Below are 24,531 nucleotides of genomic sequence, written 5' to 3' on the forward strand. Positions count from 1 at the left end.
ACCCAACGACGGTTGTGAAGTTGTCAAGTTCCAGCATTAAACAAGAGTGAGCATGCAAAGGTGTCCTGAGTATGCAGTGAACCCCTACTGGGGAATGTGTAATTGGGCGTCCTTCAGCCATCAAGGTGCCCCCAACTTCAGTGTCTACAGAAGGGCAGTGCTGGAGAAGTCCCAAACTGAATCACAGCCTGACATTGGCAACCAGAACCCAGGACAAGTGCCTCCTTCCCCTGTGCTTATTCCCGAACCAACATCCCTGAGTAAGACAGTCGGAAAGCTTGTCAGATCATTAACGGATGCGAAGCATGCATTAATTGATTGTAATCTTCATCATCCTAATAAACACCCCAAATTATGAGTCAATGCGCCACTGAGCTAATAGTAGAACACCTATAAACAGATAACACAGGATACACCATTCCCAATAGGTGGTGATGATCACAGCTCACCTCCTCCTCCTCCTTCCTACAAAATGACCTTTGCACTTGTCACAGAGCACGTTCAGGTTATTCTCCCATGGATGTCAATGGGTCATCTCCTTTCTATTGTCTCCAATGGGCTATGAGGCTTCTGTAAAGCATACCTCTAAATGCTGTTTAAGAAAGTCTGTCCGCTGAGCTGATTGTAGCACTATGAGCTAATTTTATGATAACGTGCAAGAGGCAGATGAACATAACGGTACCTTTAATTTTCAAATGCTCCAAAACTGAAATATTTTTATTTCCATGCAGTATGCAAGTGCAGCTAGAGCACTTGAATGGCTGATTCACATCCAGCAGTGGTTCAAGTCCCCCTTCATTGGTGTAAATACACCCATCCAAGTCTAGACTGATGGCTCCAAATGCCTAAGCTGGAAAAACTCTGCATTTTAAATACTCTGTGCCTGCACATTAAAGAAGATGGAGCATGCGCAAGGCATCATCTATGAAGTGCGCGGCCTCAAGAGACGCCCCACATGCGCCAGATCCTCTAGTGTGGCACCAGCGCAGAGTGAAATGCATGGTGTTTCCAGGAAGTTGGAGATGTCAAGCAAGACTCGGGTGGGCATGTTTACACCAAAGAAGGGTGGGAGAGCCTGGACCAGTGGTGGAAATGAGTGACAGAAATGCAGTCCTAAGCTCTCGCTCACGACCTGAAGGTTACAAGTTCGATCCCCGCTGGTTCAGGTAGTTGGCTCAAGCTTGACTCAGCCTTCCATCCTTCGGAGGTCGGTAAAGTGAGCACCCAGCTTGCTGTGGGGGTAAAAGATGATAGGGGGAGGCAATGGCAAACCACGTCGCAAAAAATATCTGCCAAGAAAACGTCACAATGTGACATCACCCTAGGAGTCAGTCACGATTTGGTGCTTGCACCAGAGGACTTTAGCTACCAGATGTAGACCTCTTTTCCAGCCTGAGATCACATACATTGATCACATAGTATATGTGCAGCTCAGCCCCATTCAAGTGAATAGGATTGGTACTGCCAGTACAAAATGTGTCTGGTATATGATGAAGAGGCCAGAGTGCTCACTTGAATGCAGTGGCCTCGTCACACAGCTTATTGGCAGGAGTGACGGGAGTCAGACACCCACCGATTTGATATGGTTGACCTATCCTGAAGATAGGCCTTCAATATTTAAGTCCCAGAAGACCCATCTAAATCTGAGTTGGGGCTATTTTTCAAGGACGCAGGAAAAAAAATTGCTGGATTACATATGTGAAAACTGTGTATTAACTGCATTTGGAAATGCAAAGTTTCAGCCCAGGTACCAGAGGGGCATTTTTTCTTTAAGGACTCCCAGGTCTGCCTTGTAGGTTGCTATGGAGGTTTCTTATTGTAAGTTATACTGAACGTTAAGATACTGAAGAAGAAAGAGTTAATCAAAATGCTTCAGTCCCGAGTCCTGTAAATGTATGGTATGATTCAGTTATGCAGTTAAGCATTCATTACTTGTTTACTTGGTATCAGCCGACGACTATCTTAGAGTCAGTGGTAACTACATTAGGGTCAACGGTAACTACAAACATAAATTGAACTACAGCACAAGTAATAATGCCTCCCATAGAGGGCAGCACTGAACTTGCTTACAATGTAACACTAACTTTAACTTTATTACTTCACAAATCATCCCCAAAGTCCTAAAAACCTAAAATGGAGAAGCGATGCTGATAGACATCATAGAACCTATATGAAATCAAGGGTTTTTAATGCTGGAGCTAAGATCTCTGTCCTCCATATTCACTGCCCCGTGAGCTAGTCATAGCAGCCCTGCACTTCTACACGTAGATTCCAGACTATATTTAATCCTTAGTGTACACAGTTAAGTAATTAAATCTTTACTTGTAGTCGAGGAAGTTGAACCTTCCTGGGGTGAAGCTTCTGTCAACAGATTGCACGTAGTACTTATTCTTACTGCTGACCCTTGGTATAAGAAGACTAGAGTCCGCTGACAGGTGGTGAGGATTTGACATAAGAAGAATTAACCTGAATGAGAAGGTTCTGAATGCTTCTGAGTCTTACCTCTACTGCAGAGTCACTAATAACTTTATGCAAGAGACAAAAACAGGGAATAGGACTTTAAGTTTTGTGCAGTTTTTGTTAAGGGGGTATTCCTATCATTTACAAGAAATGCCATAAATGTCTGACAGGTTCGAATCCCACCTATGGTTGTTGCATACAGAGAAAAACAAGCAGAGCTCGTCTCTTTCTGTAACTCCAAAAGTCTACATCTCTCCAGTAATGTCAAAGGCTGAAGTGGACTCGTCACGGACCCCGTTCTGCTGGTAGGTAATGGCCCCAGAAGTAATCCCTGCACCTATAGTATTAGTGTTTTATGGAACAATGGATGGATATATCATAATGCTTTCTAAACTGCTTCTTTGGAATATCCAGTATGGGAACCATTGAAAGATGTGACATTAGGGGGTTATTTATTTGCTTAGGACCACCATCTTCCACCATAGGATGGTTAGCACATGTTCAGAAAATCAGTCCAATACCAGCAACTTTCTTTAAAGCCGGCTTCTGTTAGGTTTATTGCATCACAGCAATTTCATATGGCATTTCACACATTTATAGTGCTCAGGAACAAAACAAAATCCTGGCCGCCTGGCCTCTTACTACACATTTGCCCCTACCAACAGGCCTAGAGCCTCAAAACGGCTCACTAGTATACCGTAATATATATGTCCCAGCACAGCGGGTGTTTACTTCTCTGTCATGCCTTGTGCACACTGGCACTCTAGCATCAGAGTGAAGTCAAGACCCTGAAGCTAGAGTGGAGACCTCCCATCTCTTTTTCACAAGGCCTCTCAGGTGGTGCACAATGAGGCCATTCCTCAACAAAGAACCCTTTTCTATTGACCTTGTTCCTACACTACGGCCTTGTACCGGCTCAAACCCATTACTACATTGGCTGCGCTGCCACAAGGGGTATTCCCATTTCAGCAAGTTATACCCTATCCACAGGATAACGGATTGGTGGGGGTCAGATCACTAGGACCTTCACAGATCATTAGAATAGTGGTCCTGAAGGCTCCTAACTGAATGCGGAAGTGGTCAAGGAGGGGGCTGCAACTCCATTAATTTTAATCGGACTGCCAGAGATAGCTCAAGTGAGTTCGAGCATTCAGCTATCTCCAGCAATGAATAAAGTGGTGAAGTCCTGTCATTTGGGGACATTCAGGACCCCCCATTCTCATGATTCCCAGGGGTTACAGCAGTTGGACCCCATTGATCGGATAGTTATCCCCTACCCTGTGAATGAGGTATGACTTTTTTGCTGGGAAAACCCCTTTAATAGAATTATAGTTTTTTCAAGCACGTGAACAAAGAACTTAAACTATTTAGAAAATTCTTGAAGCTTGTAGAAATCACTATATGTTCTCCGCCACAGGCTGTCTCTTGGGAATTTCCAAAGCAATTTTGTGAAGTTTCCATAATACCTTAAATTACAGAACATGATTATTCTCATTCATTGTTTTCATAACATTTTCTATTGTTGTTAAACTACTCTTAGCCTTTCACAACTCAGTTGCAGACTGCACTTTGTCCCTGTCAAGTCACATTTTGTTCTGCTTGTCAACACAGACTGCAATAATGTATGTAGATTTATACCTGGACAATAGTTATGTTATTGATTCTAAATTCCATTTTTTTATTGTCAGACCACCCATAAATGGCCATAAATGCCATAAATGGTAAGCACCTACAGTACTGTACATTCAGTTCTATCTGTTTCAGCAACACAATGCTAGACTATAGTGAAGACTAGAGATGAGCGAGCATACTTGCTAAGGACAATTATCGATTGAGCATTGTCCTCAGCGAGTACCTGCCCGCTCGGAGGAAAAGGTTCGGCTGCCGGTGCGGGTGAGAGGTGAGTTACGGCAGTGAGCAGGGGGGAGAGAGATCTGCCCTCCGTTCCTCCCCGCTCTCCCCCGCCCACCGCCGTCAGCCGAACCTTTTCTTCCGAGCGGGCAGGTACTCGCTAAGGACAATGCTCGATTGAGTAATTGTCCTTAGCGAGTATGCTTGCTCATCTCTAGTGAAGACATTTAAATAAGATAGAGCTGGAGGATGACTTTGATCACTCGACAGCAAAACCTCCGCGATCCAGCGAGACTCTGAACGATTATTATTATTCCGTTTTTAAAGGGCCCCTTGGGTGGCTTCACATAGGAGAACTTTTGTCACTCAAAATAGTTGCAAAAGCGTATGAACAAATATTGTTTGTGTACTTTTCCACAAAGAGATGGTTGTTCATTTCTTGTTCAATCTTCCGATGACTTAACGAATAGTCAGGAGCATTTAGATGGGCCAAAATATTGTTCGTTGACTAGTTAGGGGGCCTAAGATTCTCTGGCAGGGGTGCATTTGAAATTTTCACCTCTCCCCAACGCATACTCATTGGCTGCAAAATCCAATGAACGCACATAAATACGTACAAGCTGTATTTGAGTGATGACTTGCTGCCGCGTTCTCTAGCTGATTCGACTAAAAATTTGTGTGTATATCTTCAAAAACCAAAATTAGCTATAAACTGTAGCAGTGAGTATTCTTTGGAAGACCAGCAGGAACTGTTCAGCCGAAGATCACTTGCTCGTATGTGTTTTTAGGAACCAATGAGAGTTAAGTGGGACGGCAAAATGTTAAAAAAAAAGTGGGAGCCAATCAGAGTTCGGTGAGAGGCGCTCAGAAAACAAGCGCACACCTCCCTGTAAAGGCATTTTCTAGTCCTTACAATGGTTACCTGTTTACACCAGATGATAATGAATCAACCAACGACTATTTTTAGGTAAGCTGAAAAGAAGTGACTAGTGAACAAATTCTCACTCGTCACCCAGTTGGTCGCCGTGCTTACATGGAACAACTGTCACTTACATTCGCTCTATTAAGCAACTATTTGGATGATAGTTGCAATCTTCAGTTTTAATTGCTGTGACGAAGGCTTCAGGGCGCCCATGAAAGTCCAGCAAGTGCCAGGACCATCACCTAAAGAGTATTCCGTTATGCGATCGGTTAAATACCAGTGCAGTGCTTGCTCAAGAATGGCAGCAGGCAGCTGTCAGTGCATCTGTAAGTGGCAGCAAAGAAGCCACTTCTCTCCAAGAAAAACATCAAGGCAGCAGCGTAACTATAGAGGATGCAGGGGATGTGATTACACCCAGGCCCAGGAGCCTTGGGTGGCCCATAAGGCCTCTCTTCTCCATATAGGGAGCCCAGTACTATGAATAAAGCATTATAGTTGGGGGCCCCGTTCCAGGTTTTGCATTGGGGCCCAGGAGCTTCAAGTTACGCCTCTGCATCAAGGACAGACTGACATTCTGCAGAAGTACAACGACTGGACTGCAGAGGACCGGGGTAAAGTTATTTTGTCTGATGGAGCCATCTGAAAGAATGATTGTCCAGAGAAGAAAAGGTAAGCACTTCTGTGTCATGGGAACAGTAAAGCATTTGTAGACCATTCATGTGCGGGGTTGCTTTCCATCCATGGGAGGGGGCTCACTAATTTTAACTAAGGACACTGATGTGAATAAAGAATGGGATCTATACATCCTCCAAGAGCAACTTCTCTCAACTATCCAGAAGCAATTTGGTGATGAACAATGTTTTTTTTCCAGCACCATGTCACAAGGCAAGAGTGATAACCAAGGGGCTTGGTGAAATTTGGGGTCAATTGCCAAGAAACTTCCCAGATATCAATTCCAATGACAACCAGTGGTCAATACTCAAAAAGCAGGTGGACAAACAAAAACACAGAAATTGTGATAAGCTCCAAGCACTGATTAGGCAAGAATGGGTTGCCATCAGTCAGGATTTGATCCGGAAGCGGATATCCTGCATGCAGCCAGGGCAAACAGCAGAAGTCTTGAAAAAGAAAGTCAACGCTATAAACATTCAGTATTTACCTAAACGTGATGTATTCGTAAAAAAAAACGTAAAAACTTATGCGATGCTTATAATTGTACTTCAATACCCATAGAAACATCTGACTAGAAGATCTAAAAACACTGAAGCAGTAAACCTCATTAAAAAACAACATTTTTGTCAGTCTCAAAACTTTTGGCCTCGAATGTAGAAAGAAGGGTACAAGGCGATAGCCCATAGGACCGCCGTAAGCGCTTGTCACCCAACATCTGTTGGACCAAGGTAAGTATGGAATAGCCAAATAGAATATAAATGTACTACAGTGCATTGGCGGCCAACAGAGAATCATAGTAGCTTGAAAGCTATATACTATATTGTCACATGAACCTGGAGCTCTTCTACAATCATCTAATAGCTGCACCTATATTTTTGGCTACTGAACAACTATCGAAAAGAAGAACCTATAACTGTATCACAAGAATCTAATGCATCTATTATACCTAAATGCTAAAGAACTATATATTAGACATGCTTACTCTATGAAACTGGATCCCAAACTCTGATTTCAGCATTTTTTAAGCTTGTGAAACCCATTATCCTTTGGATACTGTCATGTCTAATGTTGATATACATTGCTTGTTATGTAGGGAGTAAGCACTAAGTGTTTACCTTCCATAGGCAAAACGCCTGTCCTTGTGATGATCCCCAAAGGTGTCCCACAGCCTGAGAGAAACACTCACTTCATCAACTACGTCACGGGAGCGTTCAAGGACCTGAAGAAAGGATAGAAATATAATGATCAAGGTTTAATGCTGCAGCAACCTCTGTCTGTTCACAATTTCTGCTGATTGTGCTATTTCTAATGACATCACGGAATCTTTGCTGAAATTCAATATGCAGGACTAATAAAGAAAAGGTTTGTTCCAGGTCTGCGATTACTGCTATATGTTATTAGCTAGCAGATATTAAAGGGCACCGTAATGTACAGGGCAAGCCAGCTATAGCTGGAAGAGGACCCTTTAATATAAATATACACTGCATGGCCACTTTATTACAAACGCCCATCTAGTAGCACGTTGGACTAACTTTGGCCTTCAGATCCGCAGTTCTTCGTCATGACATACATTCCACTAGAATTTGAAATTGTTCTTTAGGTATATTAGCCCATGTGGACAGGAAGCTTCTTATAGTTGCTGCAAATCAGATGGAGGTACTGATGTGCTCGGAGGGGTTCATCGATTCATGCTGCTTGCGCCAATTTCTGACCTCCCATCAGCACGGTGCAACAGAAATCTGGATTCATCAGACCAGACATTGTTTTTCCACTCTTAGTGATCCAATTTAGCACTCTTTTACTCCGGAGTTTCGCCTTTTTGTTTCACTTGCACAGCAATGGCACTGGAACTGGTCAACTGTTATAGCCTATCTGTGCTGCGTTAGACACTTTAGGCCGGGCTCACCCTGGTGGATTTGTATTTCGGATTCCACGATCGCCGTCCGCATGGGAGATCCGCGGTAAAATGCGGACATTGAAAGTCATGCATTTTCGCTTTTTCGTTCACACTCGCGGATATGAATTGTGTATTCCATGAGCGGAAGAAAAGTCACAGCATGCTCTATTATGCCACAGAATCCACGCGGATGGCCTTCATTAATGTCAATGGAGTCTGTCTGACCCCAGCCCACACGCAATTAACATTGCGGGTAAGTAACGGCGCGGTAAATACAAATAAACCAAAAAAGAAACCGGCCTGCGCATGACTGCCTGTGAGCCTCCGCAATACAGTTATAGGAGGTACACAGCGTGACCGCTGTGCGCCTCCCGCATGTGGAATCCGACTCGCTCGTGTGAGCCTGGCCTTAGTTCAAGCACCAGTGTTGTATTTAGCTGGATTTGCTGAAGGGTGCTTATACACAAGAGGAAAAAGAACGCAGGATTAAGCATAAATGCAGAATTCAAGCCCTATAGGGACAATATTGTGGTGCAGAAATGTCCATGTGCACTAATTCCCTCCCATGTGAAAGAATCCTTACTGTGTGCCGCCTGTCCTGCAAAGCAATTCTTAACATCCTCCTCTGACAAGCTGTGTACATCTACAGGACCCTCTTTCGCTGGACGTTTTACCTTGATCACACCATTTTTGTTATATTCTCCATAGAGTTGTACGATAAAGCCCCACAAGGTTGGCAGTTTTTGAAATCCTGGCCACCACTCCACTATCCTAGCACCAGGCCGCATTCTAAGTTGCGCACATTGTTCTATTTTCCTTTTCTAATGTACATTCATACTGAAACTGATCCATGAAAAGCTTTCTCACTTAATTTTATGCTGCACTCCAGGGTCTAATATCCATATAGGAAACTCCAACTGTGAAAGGGGCATGTGGCTAATTAAATGACCCTGCAGTGTATATTGTATGCATTCACCATAATTGTTCTTTTGATACTTTACCCTGTGAATTCTGTGTATTGATATTTAACCCTGTTAGCAGGTAAACAGTCAATGTAAGGGTTAATTGCCATTTCAACTGAACACAAATGAATTAAGGTGATCAATGAGTGGAACAGGTTACCACGGGAGGTGGCGAGTTCTCCTTCAATGGAAGTGTTCAAACAAAGGCTGGACAATATGGGATGATTTAGTAAAACCTGCACTGAGCAGCGGGTGGGACCCGATGACCCTGGAGGTCCCTTCCAACTCTACCATTCTATGATTTTATAACACCTTTTGAGACAACACTAGGAAATGTCATAAAAAGCCAATACAGTAAGGATACTTGCATACGGCCCAGAAATCAGACGGACATGGGATCTACTTATGCAGTATCCAGCACATCGGATAGGATGTCTAATGCAAGTATTAGATAATGCAAGTAATGAGAATCTCAGGTGCAACATTAAAATCCCCCATGTGCAAGTAGCCTTAAGGGCTCCTACAGATAAGAGCAGATGTAGATACGCTTGCGAATGTGCGACATACTTGTGCTGTGAAGAGAGTGCTATTGCACGTGTGTTGGGGCATTTTACTGTACTTTTCAACGCTGCTAGGCCCATTCACATCAGAGCGGGACACGCCTGCGCTGTGATTTAAAAGAATGTGCAGGCTAATTAGTCCCTGGTGTTATTGATTTCACTGCAAAATCACGTAGTTAAGGGTGCATTCACATGAATGTATATCGGCTCGGTTTTCACGCCGAGCCGATATACGTCGTCCTCATCTGCAGAGGGGGGAGGCTGGAAGAGCCAGGAGCAGGAACTGAGCTCCCGCCCCCTCTCTGCCTCCTCTCCGCCCCTCTGCACTATTTGCATTAGGGAGAGGCGGGGCTAATTTGCGGAATTTAGCCACGCCCGCATCCCACCTCCTTTCATTGCAAATAGTGCAGAGGGGCGGAGAGGGGGTGGAGAGGAGGCGGGAGCTCAGTTCCTGCTCCTGGCTCTTCCAGCCTCCCCCCCTGCAGATGAGGACGACGTATATCGGTTCGGCGTGAAAACCGAGCCGATATACGTTCGTGTGAATCCAGCCTTAGTGAGCATTTTCGTATGGGTCGGGTGCACATTTGAGCAGCCCTATAGACTCCAATAGGGCCTTTGGTGCGCAAATGTGCACAAAAATAGAGCACATCACATATTTTTTTACACATGCTAAATTTGTGCGCAAAAATGCATTATGTTAGGTAACCCAATGAAATGGGTTCTATTCTCTGCATTTGGCATGTGCAAAAACACCCGTGTGAAGAAGCCCTAACAAAGTAAGCGCTCCTTCACACTGGAGTATTTGCATTTGTTTTTGCATGCATAAAATGTACATGTGTAATACACAAAGAATAGAACCCATTGTTTGTTCTCATTTCCTTTTTTGTGAGCGCAAAAAAAATTCGGCCAGCTCTATTTTATGCACATTTGCGCAACAAGGGTCCCAATAGAAGTGCATGGGAGGTGCGCTAATGCGTGCAGAGATGCGCAATACACTGTGCAATTCTATGAAAAAAAAGAACACATCTGGAACTCATTAGACTAAATAGCCATTTAAACCGGGGTGTGTTGATCTCATGTCTCCATGTGCAAAAAGTACATGAAAATACCCCGATATGCGCACAAAAAAGCCTCTTACATAGCGCTAATATGTTGCTCTGAGGACTGCGCAAAACCGCATCTGCACGTGTGAAGCCACCCTTAGAATCAGAAATCCTCTCTACCCTGTACTTGCTTAATAGTGATGTCAGCAGAATAAAATCTGCAGCTTTCAGTAGCCTGTACTCTGTCGATGGGCAGCAGATTTAACTACTGTTTCCTATTCCCTAGGGAGTAATTTTGGTAATAGGTATATATATCATTTTTATGGTCTTTTACTTCCTAGAGTTGCATGGCAAACAAATAACAGGTTAAAGTAAATCAAACCCAATGAGGAAAAGAGAAGCGATACAAGCAATCTCCTGCTTCAGACATACTAATGACTTACATTTAAAAAGCAGTAAATAGAACTACAGTAATGCAACCTGAGGGCGAGTGCTTGGGCTATAAGAAACATGCATTTGCAGAATTGAGGAACTTACCTCTTGACATACTCGATACTGATCTATTGCCCATACGGTAGGGACGTGGGTGGCCAGCAGCTGGTACTGAGTTAATGTAGTGTTACATGCTCTTGCGCAGATGAGTCGCGTCTTGCCCACCGCATTGTCCCCTACCACCACACACTTGATGGTTTCAACATTGGGTCTTTCGTAGTCCATATCAGTGTCCATTTATACAGCCCTGAGAAGAAGACAATGGTACGATGAGTAAAGAAAGGACAAGACTCTCTGAAGAGTTGCTCTACATTATGTTCCTCCTTTTATACAAAAACGCCTTCAGCTGTGGTGATGCACCTGGATGACATAAACATCATGACACCTATTGTTTGCACTAAACACAGACCAGTCTGTAAAGTGTTTCTGGAATGTGGCTGATCTGTAAGTAAAGTGACTTGTAATTCATTTAAAAAGGACCAAAACTGAAGTAACTGGGAGAAAAACAAACTGAGAAGAGCAAATAAATAACCTAAATGTAACAAATTGTGAAGAGTATATAAATAAACCAAATGTAACAAATTGTGAAGAGCATATAAATAAACCAAATATAAACTGTTCATATAAATACTACAATAGTAACCATAACATAATAGCAACTTTTCAGAAATACATAAAAGCCATGGCATATTGAAAAGAACTTCAAATGCCGTACTTCTATTTTGCTTGCCTTTCTCTCCGCACACATTTCTGGGCTTTTACTGCAGTGCAGTAATTATATCTGTTAATTTTCTACACGTACTCCCATAGGAAATAAGTTAGTATACCACTTCAGCTTCTCTGCTTTCTAGTCCACGCATCTATTCTCAGAGCTTGTTAACCAGCATCAAGAGAAAAATTATTCCACGCATTACAATGCCTTACGAGAGGCGATCTTCACTTGCTTTCTAGAAAACATGATCTGTGCTTAATTTTCTAGAAACCGTGTACTTGGCAGTGTGCAAAGTTAAAATAAGAGCAATATGGCAAGAAGATATAATCAAAGAGAAAACGATTGCTGGAGGTCTCCAAGATGAAGGGCTGCAGTGCTTGGAAGGAAGCTAGGGGAGTCTTAATTCTAGCGACTGAACATGATATGAAGAGCAATCCCACAGTGATGGTAAAATTTTAAAATTTGGGAGATTAAAGGGGTTGTCCCGCGCCAAAATGTTTTTTTTTTTAATTCAATAGGCCCCCCCGTTCGGCGCGAGACAAACCCAATGGATGTGTTAAAAAAAACCCCGTTTAGTACTTACCCGAATCCCTGCGCTGCGGCGACTTCTTCCTTACCTTACTAAGATGGCCACCGGGATCTTCACCCACGATGCACCGCGGGTCTTCTCCCATGGTGCACCGTGGACTCTGTGCGGTCCATTGCCGATTCCAGCCTTCTGATTGGCTGGAATCGGCACACGTGACGGGGCGGAGCTACGAGGACCAGCTCTCCGGCACGAGCGGCCCCATTCACTAGGGAGAAGACCGGACTGCGCAAGCGCGTCTAATCGGGCGATTAGACGCTGAAATTAGACGGCACCATGGAGACGAGGACGCTAGCAACGGAGCAGGTAAGTGAATAACTTCTGTATGGCTCATAATTAATGTACGATGTACATTACAAAGTACATTAATATGGCCATACAGAAGTGTATAACCCCACTTGCTTTCGCGGGACAACCCCTTTAAGTGCAAAAATAGTGGTTATTTATGGATCTATAGAGGCAGATCTCAGTCCGTGAATAAGGAATTCCAGCACCACCGAACGTCTCTCAAAGTCCCTTCTGCTTAGTACAAATTGCTGTAAGCTGGAGGACTTGTCCCTATCAGTGTGCACAGCTAGGATCTGTATTAAGGTCAGTCTCACTTATGGTTTACCATGCTACTTCCACCAATCCACTTCCTTGCACAATTTTGGGGATGAGGAGCACTACTCTCCATCTCCTTGCATTCACTGATGGGCCCTCTGAGGTCCGGGAGCATTGAGGCTCCTCTAGGCCCTCCACCTTCTAGCCTTGTGGTCAGCAGCTCTTTTAGTCTCTTCTCTGGCACCAGCACAGCTTTTTGTACAGCTAAAACTACCCCTACCATGTTTCCCCGAAAATAAGACAGTGTCTTATATTAATTTTTGTTCAAAAAGGTTTAACTTTTTTACATGTATAGCTGCCTGGACACTATTTAAATTGACTTTTTTAATTAACTGTTAGCAGGGCTTAATTTTGCAGTAGGGCTTATATTTCAAGCATCCTCAAAAAGCCTGAAAAATCATTTTGCATCCTCAAAAATTCTGGAAAATCATGCTATGTCTTATTTTCAGGCAGGTCTTATTTTCAGGGAAACAGGGTATTTATATCAATGCATCATCCGATCAAAGTCCAGTGAGCATGCTCAGTTCTGCTGCATGTGGCAATTCTGGCTAAGGTTTGGCCGTATCTCCCCAGTCAATCTCTATAGCAACATTAACCCCTTTAAGGTGAGTGCCCTACAGAGATATGAGGATTAGGGACCAAGTCACCTGTCTGTAAGCTGCCATTGCCTGCAAATAAATAGCAGCAGACCGGAAGCAGCATCACAGAGTGGTGACGAAGACCGGACGTTGCATTAAATTATGCGGTCAAGATGTGGTCCAGAGCCATGGTGCACTACCTACTCCAAAAAGTCTGGTATGTCATATATATTATAATGTATGACTTCTCTATATTCGCTGCAAACAGAGGCTCTATGCTTGTCTTTCCGCGCATGTACTATGGTTGCCATATGTTACAGCTTTGTTATACCTCGCTCAGATGTTTTGTGCAGTTATTTGCCCAAAACGTCATAATTCTGCCTGAATCTGGAGTTTTTCACTAAATCGCCACTATTTTTGCACTTATCTCCCAGTATGTGCAATGCAGTTTTTTTAAATTTTTTTTACTGTTTATGAACCCTTAACAATATGGCTCTCAAATTAGCACCATGCTTGTAGACCACGGGGAAGTGCTACCATCTTGGTTTTGAAGTCCCACAATGACAACCCCTGTCCACCTGACAATAATCCATATTACACACATGTAAACCGAGTTTCTAAAACTCCATTCACACGCAACTGAAATTTCTGTGCAGATTTTTGATACTGCTGAGGAAAACATATGCCACAAAAAAAAGTAGCGTACAATTCTTTTTTTTTTACTACGCAGATACTTGGAAAAGCTGAGGATTAGCCCCATTGAATGACAATGGAGCTCATCCTCATGCAGATCTTTGACCGCTCAAACTGCACATCTACGACACAAATCTGAGGTTAAGATTTTGGCTGTGGAGATACATGTCAGATTAAAATTAGATGTGTGCACATTCCCATATTACAGGTTGTGGTCTGGAGTCCTGTATTCTGACAGATTAGAGTTGAATTAAAGATGAGCGAGTATACTCACTAAAGGCAATTGCTTGAGCGAGCATTGCCCTTAGCGAGTACCTGCCCGCTCGAGGCAAAAGGTTCGGGTGCCGCCGGCGGGCACGGAGCTGCGAGGGAGAGCGGGGAGGAACGGAGGGGAGATCTCTCTCTCCCTCTCCCCCCCCCCCCCCCCCCGCTCCCTCCTGCTGACTGCCGCTACTCACCGCTCCCCCGCGCCGGCACCCGAGCCTTTCGTCTCGAGCGGGCAGGTACTCGCTAAGGGCAATGCTCGCTCGAGCAATTGCCTTTAGCGAGTATACTCGCTCATCTCTAGAGTAGATACTTTGAAATTCCTTCTCTCAAGAGGCTCCTGTAGGAAGGTGTTGGCAAAAATGTGACTAATTTAGGAAATTGCTATTTATCAGTTTCCTCAATTTGTACTATACTGTACTTCCATTTATATCTAAAACAAGTGAGGGAATTTGTGCTACAAGAAAAAGTGATCAACAGGATTATACACTGGTCAATACCTTCAGGCCCTCGAGGCCTGCAGTCATGAGAAACTTTCCCAAAACTGATGACCTACATTGATTATCTTGTAATTTGATGGCTTTGATTAAACTTGACAGTCTGTTGGCCTGGAAAATAGTTGTTAACGATTGTGGAGTCAAGATATTGAGTGTGGTAATTACCGACTGCTCAATATGGCATGTCAGCAGCTCTCTATAATAAATAGGAAGCAGGATACAAGAATGGTCATTTTAGGACCAATCAAGAGACTTTTTAATCTGAAGGCCACAGGGTTGAAAATAATTAAGTTCACATGCAGAAAAGCATTGGCACCCCTATCTTATGTACAAGCAGTAGAATACCCCATAGTATTTGTTTTTTTTTAAGGTCTTCCCAATGCAAAGAACTGCACTGGGCACAGCCTCCACCTTTAAAGAGACCCTCTGGTCCTGGACAAACAAAGATGGTCGCACTGCTTTTCTGACAACCTCATGCACATTGCGCATTAATATGCCTTGGTAGTCTAAAGGCCCATTTACACGCAGATGATCGCTCAAAATTTGTTCAAAAGATAGGGAGATTGACAGTTTTAGCGATCGTTTTGCATAAACTGCTTATGGGCACTAATGCCCATTAGCATATTATTACCGTCATTTGCATGTAAATGAAACTCCAGGAGCTGTATGCAGAGGACAGCAGGTAGTCTCTGCATAGAGCTCCATTGTTCTGCCACGGGGCTTTCAGCTGAATAGAATGTAATCAGCGCTCCCGTGGAGAACACAGCTTGCCGTCCCTGTTATCGACTCTGCGGCCGAATGATGGATTTTATGCTCACCTAAAAATCGTTTGGCCGAAAAGTAAATGATGGTAGCATTTACACGCAACGATCATTGCTCAAAATCCATCGTTTGAGAGAATTTTGAGCGATAATCGCTGTGTGTAAATGGGCCTTAAGACACTACATGCTGCTCACATGCCCAGAACTGCCAATCAAAACAATGGATTAAGTTGCCATAGACTAAGGCAGTCAAAGAAGCGGTGCAGCCATCTTTGTTTGTTCACGACCAGAGGGTTGCTTTAAAAAGATTATGCACACACAAAGCATCTCATGGCTTGTCCGCTTTTGTTCTGCAGTAAGTATGATGTAAATGCAATGCAAAGGGAACTTGTAACTGGCTGCAGAATCCAAGACGAATAGCAGTTTTCATGCAAAGGGAAAAATCTGGTGCAAGTGTCTTGTCACTGGATTGCACATACTAGGAAATGAATCACTATTATTAGTAAGCACTACAATAGAAGGGCAAATAGACAAGTGCGGGATAGTGGGGCGTGACGAGACTCCAGACTGCAAATATGAATGGGATGTCGCTAAATAATGAATGAAGTCTGCAGCGCCAAGTGCTTCATGTGCTGTGGGGGAGGGGATGCCAACCAGCCTCTACCTTAGACCGTATTCACACAGCCATATACATGTTACTTATGAGAATCTAAGGCGCAAAACGCATTGGTCAACCCGTCTGCATGCGGTCCAAGCTCCACGGACAGTGGACATTCCATGTTGTATAATCCGGACCAGAAGAGCACATTTGGTGATTCTTTTTCCAAGGCTGAACTGGCTATAATGGGTCTATGTGCTGTCCATGAAATACGCGGATGGGAAATATGGCCGTCTGAATGCGGCCTTATACTGTACTGTATATGTAAATGTGAGATCATCAATGATCTAGTTCGACCATATGATGGTGTGAAGTTTTCGAAGTTGTCAAAAACTTCCATAGGTTTACATCAAATGTTCATAACGCTGCGTAAATTCCAATGCAATAAAAAATTTGTATTCTACTATGACTTAATTATTTCCTTGTTTCCATTAGACTCTTCAGTCTCGGAAGATCCTGGAAAGCAGGATGCTTGTTTAGTCATTGAGGAAAAGCAACATAGCTTGATAGGAACATGTCTGCAATACAGTTTATATTAGTTCTCAACATAAGTTTACACAACCTGAAATGTCAGATGTCGTAATCCCATAATCCGTCTTACTATTATTTACTTTAAAGCGCCATTAATTGGAGGTTGCTACACATATGAAAACGGGGGTTTAGGTACATTACATAAGGTAAAAACAAGTACAATAAGCATGAACTAAAAGAGTGACTAACTGGCAGGGAGGGAGACAGGACCATGCCCAAGGGAAGGAGACAGTAGGTGAGGGTAGAAGGTACTCCAATGGTGGTGTGGTGGCAGTAGAGAGAATTGTAGGTTGTAAGATGTTTCAAAGAGGTGGGTTTTCAGGTTGCTTTTGAAGATTTAGAAAGTGAGCAGGATTCAAATTTTGGGGATTGCAAGTTCTAGAGTATGGGCGACATACATACCAGAGAAATCTGAAGGACGGCTGTGTTAGGGGCAGGTAGGGGTAGAGCAGAGAACTTGAGAGGACTGGAGATTACATGTGGGTAGGTATCAGGATATTAGGTCAGAGATGTATAGAAGGGACAGGTTGAGGGCAGTCTTGTAGGTCATTGATAATATTTTGTAGACAATATTAAATACACAGCAGCACATGAAGAGAAAATTTCCTGGCATTTCTCAAACCTTATTCCAAAACGAGGAGGGATATGCACAGCCCAACTAGGTCCGGATCAAAACCCAAATAGAGATCCACAGGAAAATATGGTCAAGGCAGCATCAGGTGAATTAAAAAAAAAACAATCAATTTACTCCTCCATAAAATAACTGGCGACGTTTCGACCTATCCAGGGGGTCTTTATCAAGCTCACTGAGATTGATAAAGACCTCTTGGATAGGTCGAAACGTCGCCAGTTATTTTATGGAAGAATAAAGTGATTGATTTTTCTATTCATCTGATGCTGCCTTGACCATATTTTCCGATTGATAATATTTTGGACTGTATTCGTTGGGTCATAGGAAGTCAGTGAAGGCATTGACAGAGAAGTAACACAGAGAGAGGTAGAATAGCCAGACAACAAAATTGAGCAGGACTTAGAAGGATGCAATCTTTTTTGATGGGAGGTCACGGAGGATGTAGTAGTCTAGGCGGGAGATGATGAGGGCATGAACTAGCATTTTTGTAGTCCAACTCCTCAGTAAGAGTAAAGAATGGTGAATACACAACAAGCTGCTAGCTATGCAAGCACTGTGCTGCAACTTTGCACGACTATTACGTAAATGGCAGCACAAAGTATGTAGTATCGCACTCATATTCTCATCCATATGATAATACAGTAACACAGATCCTTTGTGTTGTACTTTATACCACATTCACAGATAATTACATACGGTATTATACAAATCTTCCCAGTCCTCAAAATTTCTCGGGGAACAAATTTAAAGGGGTATTCCCATTTCAGCAAGGTTTTTCCTATCCACGGGATAGGGGAGAATTTAATTATCGTTAGGAGTCCAACCACTGGGACCCTAACTAATCTAAAAATATCTCCCCAATGTGTCCCTGCATTTTTACAGCGGTGGCCACATAAGTGGATCACTGCTCCACTCCAATGGGAACTGCTAAAGAGTTCAAGTGCCCAGCAATTTCTGGTCCCACTAAGGTGAATAGCACTATCGGCAGGGGCATAACTATAGGGGATGCAGGGGATGCAGTTGCACCCGTGTCCAGGAGCCTTAGGGGGCCCATGAGGCCTCTCTTCTCCATATAGGAAGCCCAATACTATAAATAAAGCATTATAGTTGGGGGCCCCGTTCCAGGTTTTGCATTGGGGCCCAGGAGCTTCAACTTATGCCTCTGATTATCGGATATTGGAAAAACCCTGTTAGTTGTATATAAAAAAAAGAGTACATAAGTAATTGGTATTCAAATTTGACCAATTAGTACAATGAGTCATTAATACATGTCATGGTTTTTGACAAAAGTATTCTCAAGCACATCATAACTGTTTATCTCACGGGACATTTATTCTTAACAAGTCATCATATACTTTCCAGTCAGCATAGAAGGTACCAGGTAATTTCCAGTTAAGTCACTGTAGGATGCCTTCCATGACTCACTATTCGTAAAAAGGAAATGAAGGTACTAGAAGATTATCATCATCATCCTTGATTTAATCATACTAATGACACACAAATGTATTCATAGCTTTAATTACACCTGTGCACCGTGTCCATTCAGCTCTAGACAAATACCGTATTTTCCAGACTATAAGATGCACTAGACCGTAAGACACATTTAAAGGGGTTGTCCTGCGGCAGCAAGTGGGTCTATACACTTCTGTATGGCCATATTAATGCACTTTGTAATGTACATTGTGCATTAATTATGAGCCATACAGAAGTTATAAGAAGTTTTTCACTTACCTGCTCCGTTGCTAGCGTCCTCGTTCCCATGGAGCCGACTAATTTTCGCCGTCTAATGGCCAAATTAGCCGCGCTTGCGCAGTCCGGGTCTTCTTCTCTTCTCAATGGGGCTCGGTGTAGCTCCGTGTAGCTCCGCCCCGTCACGTGCCGATTCCAGCAAATCAGGAGGCTGGAATCGGCAATGGACCGCACAGAAGAGCTGCGGTCCACGGAGGTAGAAGATCCCGGCGGCCATCTTCAGCGGGTAAGTAAGAAGTCACCGGAGCGCGGGGATTAAGGTAAGCGCTGTCCGGTGTTCTTTTTTAACCCCTGCATCGGGGTTGTCTCGCGCCGAACGGGAAGGGGGGGGGGGGGGGTTGAAAAAAAAAAAAAACCCGTTTCGGCGCGGGACAACCCCTTTAAGTTTAAGTTTTAGTTGGAAGAAAGAAAAAAAGTATTTTAAACTAAATGGTGTGCAAAAGTGTTTAATAGAGTAGATATCCATAGCCGATACACTTTTAGGGCAACATCTGCGTCCGATACTGATATAGGGACATGGTGGTCTTTCCTATAATGCAAAATATATGTAGATAATAAGGAGAGGGGTATTTGTACCTTGAATATTACACTGTTTCTCTTCTATATAACTTGCTTGGCTATTAACAATATGGAGCAGCAGTATACTGACAGGAGGACTTGTATTATTATGGCTGCCTTCTAGGCCACTCTCACACGGGTCTATTGTCATTACACGACATGCAATGCCAATAGCCTATTGATTTGTTTTTATTCGTGTGCATAGTAGTCGCATGAACAAAATGACACCATGTTTCATCTCAGTGCAAATTATGCGCACATACATGCCAAGATAGTGTATGGGGATTGGAGGCACATGGCAAGTACGCATGTCATTGTGTATTTGCTGCGTGCCTGGCGCAGCACGCCGGTATGCATATTCATCTGCGCCCGGCCTTATATACATAAGCAGGCTAGCTAATCAGGGAATGTTGTGGGGTAAAACAGAAAAAAATGTTGGACTGATTGTAGATTGACAGAGGGCAGAATCTATTCTTTGTCCCTCTGTCTATTACATTCCAAGCCAATGGGATGGCATGGTGTTGGGAATATCAGAAGGGGGGTTTTAAAAGATGATAAAGGTCACTGAAAGTCAGGACAGAGAAATGAAGTGGCAGAGAGACCCCTACTAACCCTCCCTCATCAGCCATAAAACTGACAGCAAGGCAACAAAACTCTCTTAGAAGACTCCAATTATTCAGAGCACATAGGGATCTGGCCTGCCACGCATATCCCTTCCTTCCCCCAGCTACCCCTTCCTTCACCCAGCTACCCCTTCCTTCACCCAGCTACCCCTTCCTTCACCCAGCTACCCCTTCCTTCTCCCAGTTACCCCTTCCTTCTCCCAGTTACCCCTTCCTTCTCCCAGTTACCCCTTCCTTCTCCCAGTTACCCCTTCCTTCTCCCAGTTACCCCTTCCTTCTCCCAGTTACCCCTTCCTTCTCCCAGTTACCTCTTTTTTCCCCCAGCTACCCCTTCCTTCCCCCAGCTACCCCTTCCTTCCCCCAGCCACCCCTTCCTTCCCCCAGCTACCCCTTCCTTCCTACAGCTACCCCGTTCCTTTCCTACAGCTACCCCCTTCCTTCCCAACAGCTACCCCCTTCTTTCCCTACAGCTACCCCCTTCTTTCCCTACAGCTACCCCCTTCTTTCCCTACAGCTACCCCCTTCTTTCCCTACAGCTACCCCCTCCTTTCCCTACAGCTACCCCCTCCTTTCCTCCAGCTACCCCCTCCATTCCTCCAGTTACCCCCTCCTTTCCTCCAGCTACCCCCTTCTTTCCTCCAGCTATCCATTACTCAAGATAATAAAATGTAATACTTAGTTGCACTGTTATGATAGGGGATTAATATGTATACATTGTGATACATACTTTTACCATGCACTTGAAATGTTTGCATGGTTACACTATAGTCATACACTAATGATTTATGGAATGATACAAATAATAATGAGCTTCAGCTTATTTACAGGAGACAATATGACAGATCTATCACTACTGTTTGTACAGATTGTGTTCTTGTTGTTTTGCAAGCTGTTTTCTACAGACGTCACATGATACAGAATATAGCGCCAAGTAACTATAACAGCTGTACTAGCAATGCAATATTCTCCTGACATCTGCCTGAGGGGAGAGCCAGGAGACCCCCATACATGTCAGATAGTCAGCTGATCCTGCAGGAATTAGTAGGTTTGGTCAAGCTTTATCTAATGTGTTAAACTACCATTATGCAAATAAGGGAGATGGAACAATACCTCTGCAGCGCCACCTATTGGAAGGCAGCATTGCGGGAATGCAGCCTTCCAATAGGTGGCGCTGCAGAGGTATGGTTTCAACTTCCTAACTTGCATATTACCCAGAGAAGCATGAATGGCCTTATAGGTCTCCTCACTCACTCACCTTTTAGATGCTCTCCCTAAGGCCCCCTGTACACGGGCGAGGCGGAGTATAGCTGGCAGTTCTCTGCAGTGAGCCTATCTGACAAATAGACTAACCGCGGAGAATCGCAGCATGCTGCGATTTGAGTCCTGTGAGTGGAGAATTGCTATGATTCTCCGCTGGCGGACAGGGGGCTGCGCTTTCCATAGCAACGCTATGGAAAGTGTGCACTGCGTTACTCGCGGACGGATTATCGCCGCGAGTAACGCAATGCAAGATCGCCCGTGTACAGGAGCCCTAAGGAGAAAAAAAAGTGTTCCTGAGACTACCATTAGTGTCTGGCAGCTATATGAGTGCCACACTGGTACTTAAAGCTACTTATTTGTCCACCCTTCTACAGCCTGAATGGCATATCATTTCTATATGGACACTGAATTATTTTAGGGTACAGTCACATATAGTGCAGATTATCTGCAGCATAAAATCCACACCAAAATCAGTATCATTCCCGAGGCACAAACCACGTCACAATCCACACCAGTGGTGCAGATTTTGATGAAGATTTTGGTGTGGATATGCAGCTCAATTCACCCATTCAACAGAAGAGGTGAAGTCTGCTGCGGATCCCCACTAACATTCTCATCAAAATCAGCCCCAATTGTGTGGATCTCACATAGAAATGATGTGGATTTTGGTGTAGATTCTCTACTGCAGAAAATCCACATTCTTTCCACTATGTTTGAATGTACCCTTATAAAGAGTGACATTGTGTTCCAATATTTTCCTGTAACACAAAGTAGGAAGTGGATGTTGGCCTCAAGAATCAAGTGGACTCATCGAGGACATCAAGAGACTCTTGTCAGCTACTTTGAATCCTATAAACACAGCTTGTGGCCTCAAAGTAGCTGACAAGCTGAGTTTAGGGATGCAACTTTTATATTACCCTTCTATGCCATTTCCCCGATGTCACATGTCAAACCCTCTGCTGCAATGCATTGAAAAGCACTGAGTAGTCCTCTCATTCTATGCATAGAACGGGAGGACTACTTTAACTCCATTTACATGGGACGACTGCTGGACAAACGATGCCTGACACTCATCCCTGCATGTACTCGCTCCCGTGCTGTTGCACAGGAGCGAGTATCGTCGACTCACAGCGGATTTCACTCCTCGCTCTCCCCCGCCCCTCTCCATTCACTTAACACAGCGGCCGTTCAGTACTGAAGGGCTGCGGTTTACACTGAATGATCATCGCTCAGAATTTTACTTGCATGTCCACTAGAAGTGGGGAGGGGACAGCAGGGAAACTAAGCATAAAACTTGCATCCCTGGACTCAGCATGTACTTTTAACCCATGAAATTAGTTTGTAGGGCTCATAGTAGCTGATTTCCTTAAAGCTTAGAAAAAAAATCTTAATGTGATCATCATACATGTGAGAGGTTCCCATTGGTAAAATCTCATCTTTGACCACCATTGACTTCAAGGATGACTGATGCATAGCCCTTTGGCACTGTTTAGAGATTTCTATCACTGGAAATCTGAATCGGACGTAACATTCTCAATTAATTCCCCTTTTACACGGCCAGATAAAATGTCCTTTCTAACGACTACTGACTAACAATAAGCATATCGGTCAGGGCTTGTTACCTCAATGTACACAGGCTGATAATCTGTTCTATGGGGACGGCTGATCAACAACACGATTGTTCGCCCCTATACAGCGGTTACTGATCAACTACAAGTCCGCATTCACACAGGAAGATATCTAGCAAGGTAGCGAGTATTTTTATTCTTGCATAAATGAGCCAAATACCCGATTAATGACAATTTAGTCATTCATTGGCTGATCACTGGTCCTTTACATGGTTTGTCGTGCGAATGAGTGTTCTGAGGAACACTTCGGGCCTGATAATTGGCCCACGTAGAAGGACCGTACGATCATTTGTTTTCAAGGTTGTGCAAGATGACTGATCTCTCATCAACGCAGGCTTCTCATATATATTAGTAATATATTAAAAGAACATGGAAGTATTTGGGGGGTATATAGTGGAGTAGGTCACCACGTCTTTCTCCACTTCTCCCCATTGGGACTGGCACATAGCTGTGTTACGAATGCTGTGTTTAGCTGATAACACAACCATGGGACTGGTTCCTAGACCACATCAAACCAAAGTTTTCATTGAAGGGCAAAATTAGGAAACACAGACGCTCACACTTCGGCCAAAGAATTCGAGTTAATTCATTGGAAACATCAAGAATGCTTGGAGTGGTTAGCGGCAAAAGGAGATCCGGCCGCCAAAGAATGCGCTGGTTTGATACTATCACAGCCAACACCAACATGTAAATGATCGAACTGAAAGAAGCAGTTCAAAACAGAAACACGTTATATAATAAAAGGCCGCCACTAGAGATGAGCGAGTATACTCGCTAAGGCTAACTACTCGAGCGAGTAGTGCCTTAGCCGAGTATCTCCCCGCTCGTCTCTAAAGATTCGGCTGCTGGCGCGGGTGACAGGTGAGTTGCGGCGGTGAGCAGGGTGGAGCCGGGGGGGGGGGGGAGAGATCTCCCCTTCGTTGCTCCCTGCTCTCCCCCGCCGCTCCCCGCCGGCCCCCGAATCTTTAGAGACGAGCAGGGAGGATACACGGCTAAGGCACTACTCGCTCGAATAGTTAGCCTTAGCGAGTATACTCGCTCATCTCTAGCTGCCACCTGTCAAGGCGCATTCAGACAGTCGCTTTTCCCGTCAATATGATGTCTATGTATTTTATGGCCCATTATAGCCAATTAGGCTATTCACATGAGCATTTTTTTAACACACAACCAATGGTATGCATGAAAAAACTTGCAGCATGTCCTATTTTGATCCAATTCACGGACCAGAATCGGACACGCAATGTCCACTGCTCATGCATATCGGACAGCACATGGAGATGTGTCCGGTGCTGTCTGGTGCGAGCTACGCCAGAGATTCTCTGTGCCCAAATTTGTCATCT

At 43.9% G+C, this 24,531-nt stretch overlaps 1 protein-coding gene across 5 annotated transcripts in view; it reads right to left on the bottom strand.

Moving 5' to 3' along the window:
- The window catches only part of RHOBTB1 (Rho related BTB domain containing 1), a 160,317-nt gene that overhangs the window by 19,377 nt on the left and 116,409 nt on the right, over positions 1 to 24,531 (bottom strand). For all 5 annotated transcript variants that reach the window (XM_066600806.1, XM_066600807.1, XM_066600805.1 and 2 more), the window contains 2 exons: positions 10,905 to 11,106; positions 7,021 to 7,124 (listed from right to left, as the gene is read on the bottom strand). In XM_066600806.1, the coding sequence (XP_066456903.1) occupies positions 7,021 to 7,124; positions 10,905 to 11,096 (296 nt within the window). In that variant the 5' untranslated portion in view covers positions 11,097 to 11,106. The remainder of the gene's footprint in view (positions 1 to 7,020; positions 7,125 to 10,904; positions 11,107 to 24,531) is intronic.

Source organism: Eleutherodactylus coqui, chromosome 4 (assembly GCF_035609145.1).
Source record: "Eleutherodactylus coqui strain aEleCoq1 chromosome 4, aEleCoq1.hap1, whole genome shotgun sequence".
NCBI classification, from domain to species: Eukaryota; Metazoa; Chordata; class Amphibia; order Anura; family Eleutherodactylidae; genus Eleutherodactylus; species Eleutherodactylus coqui.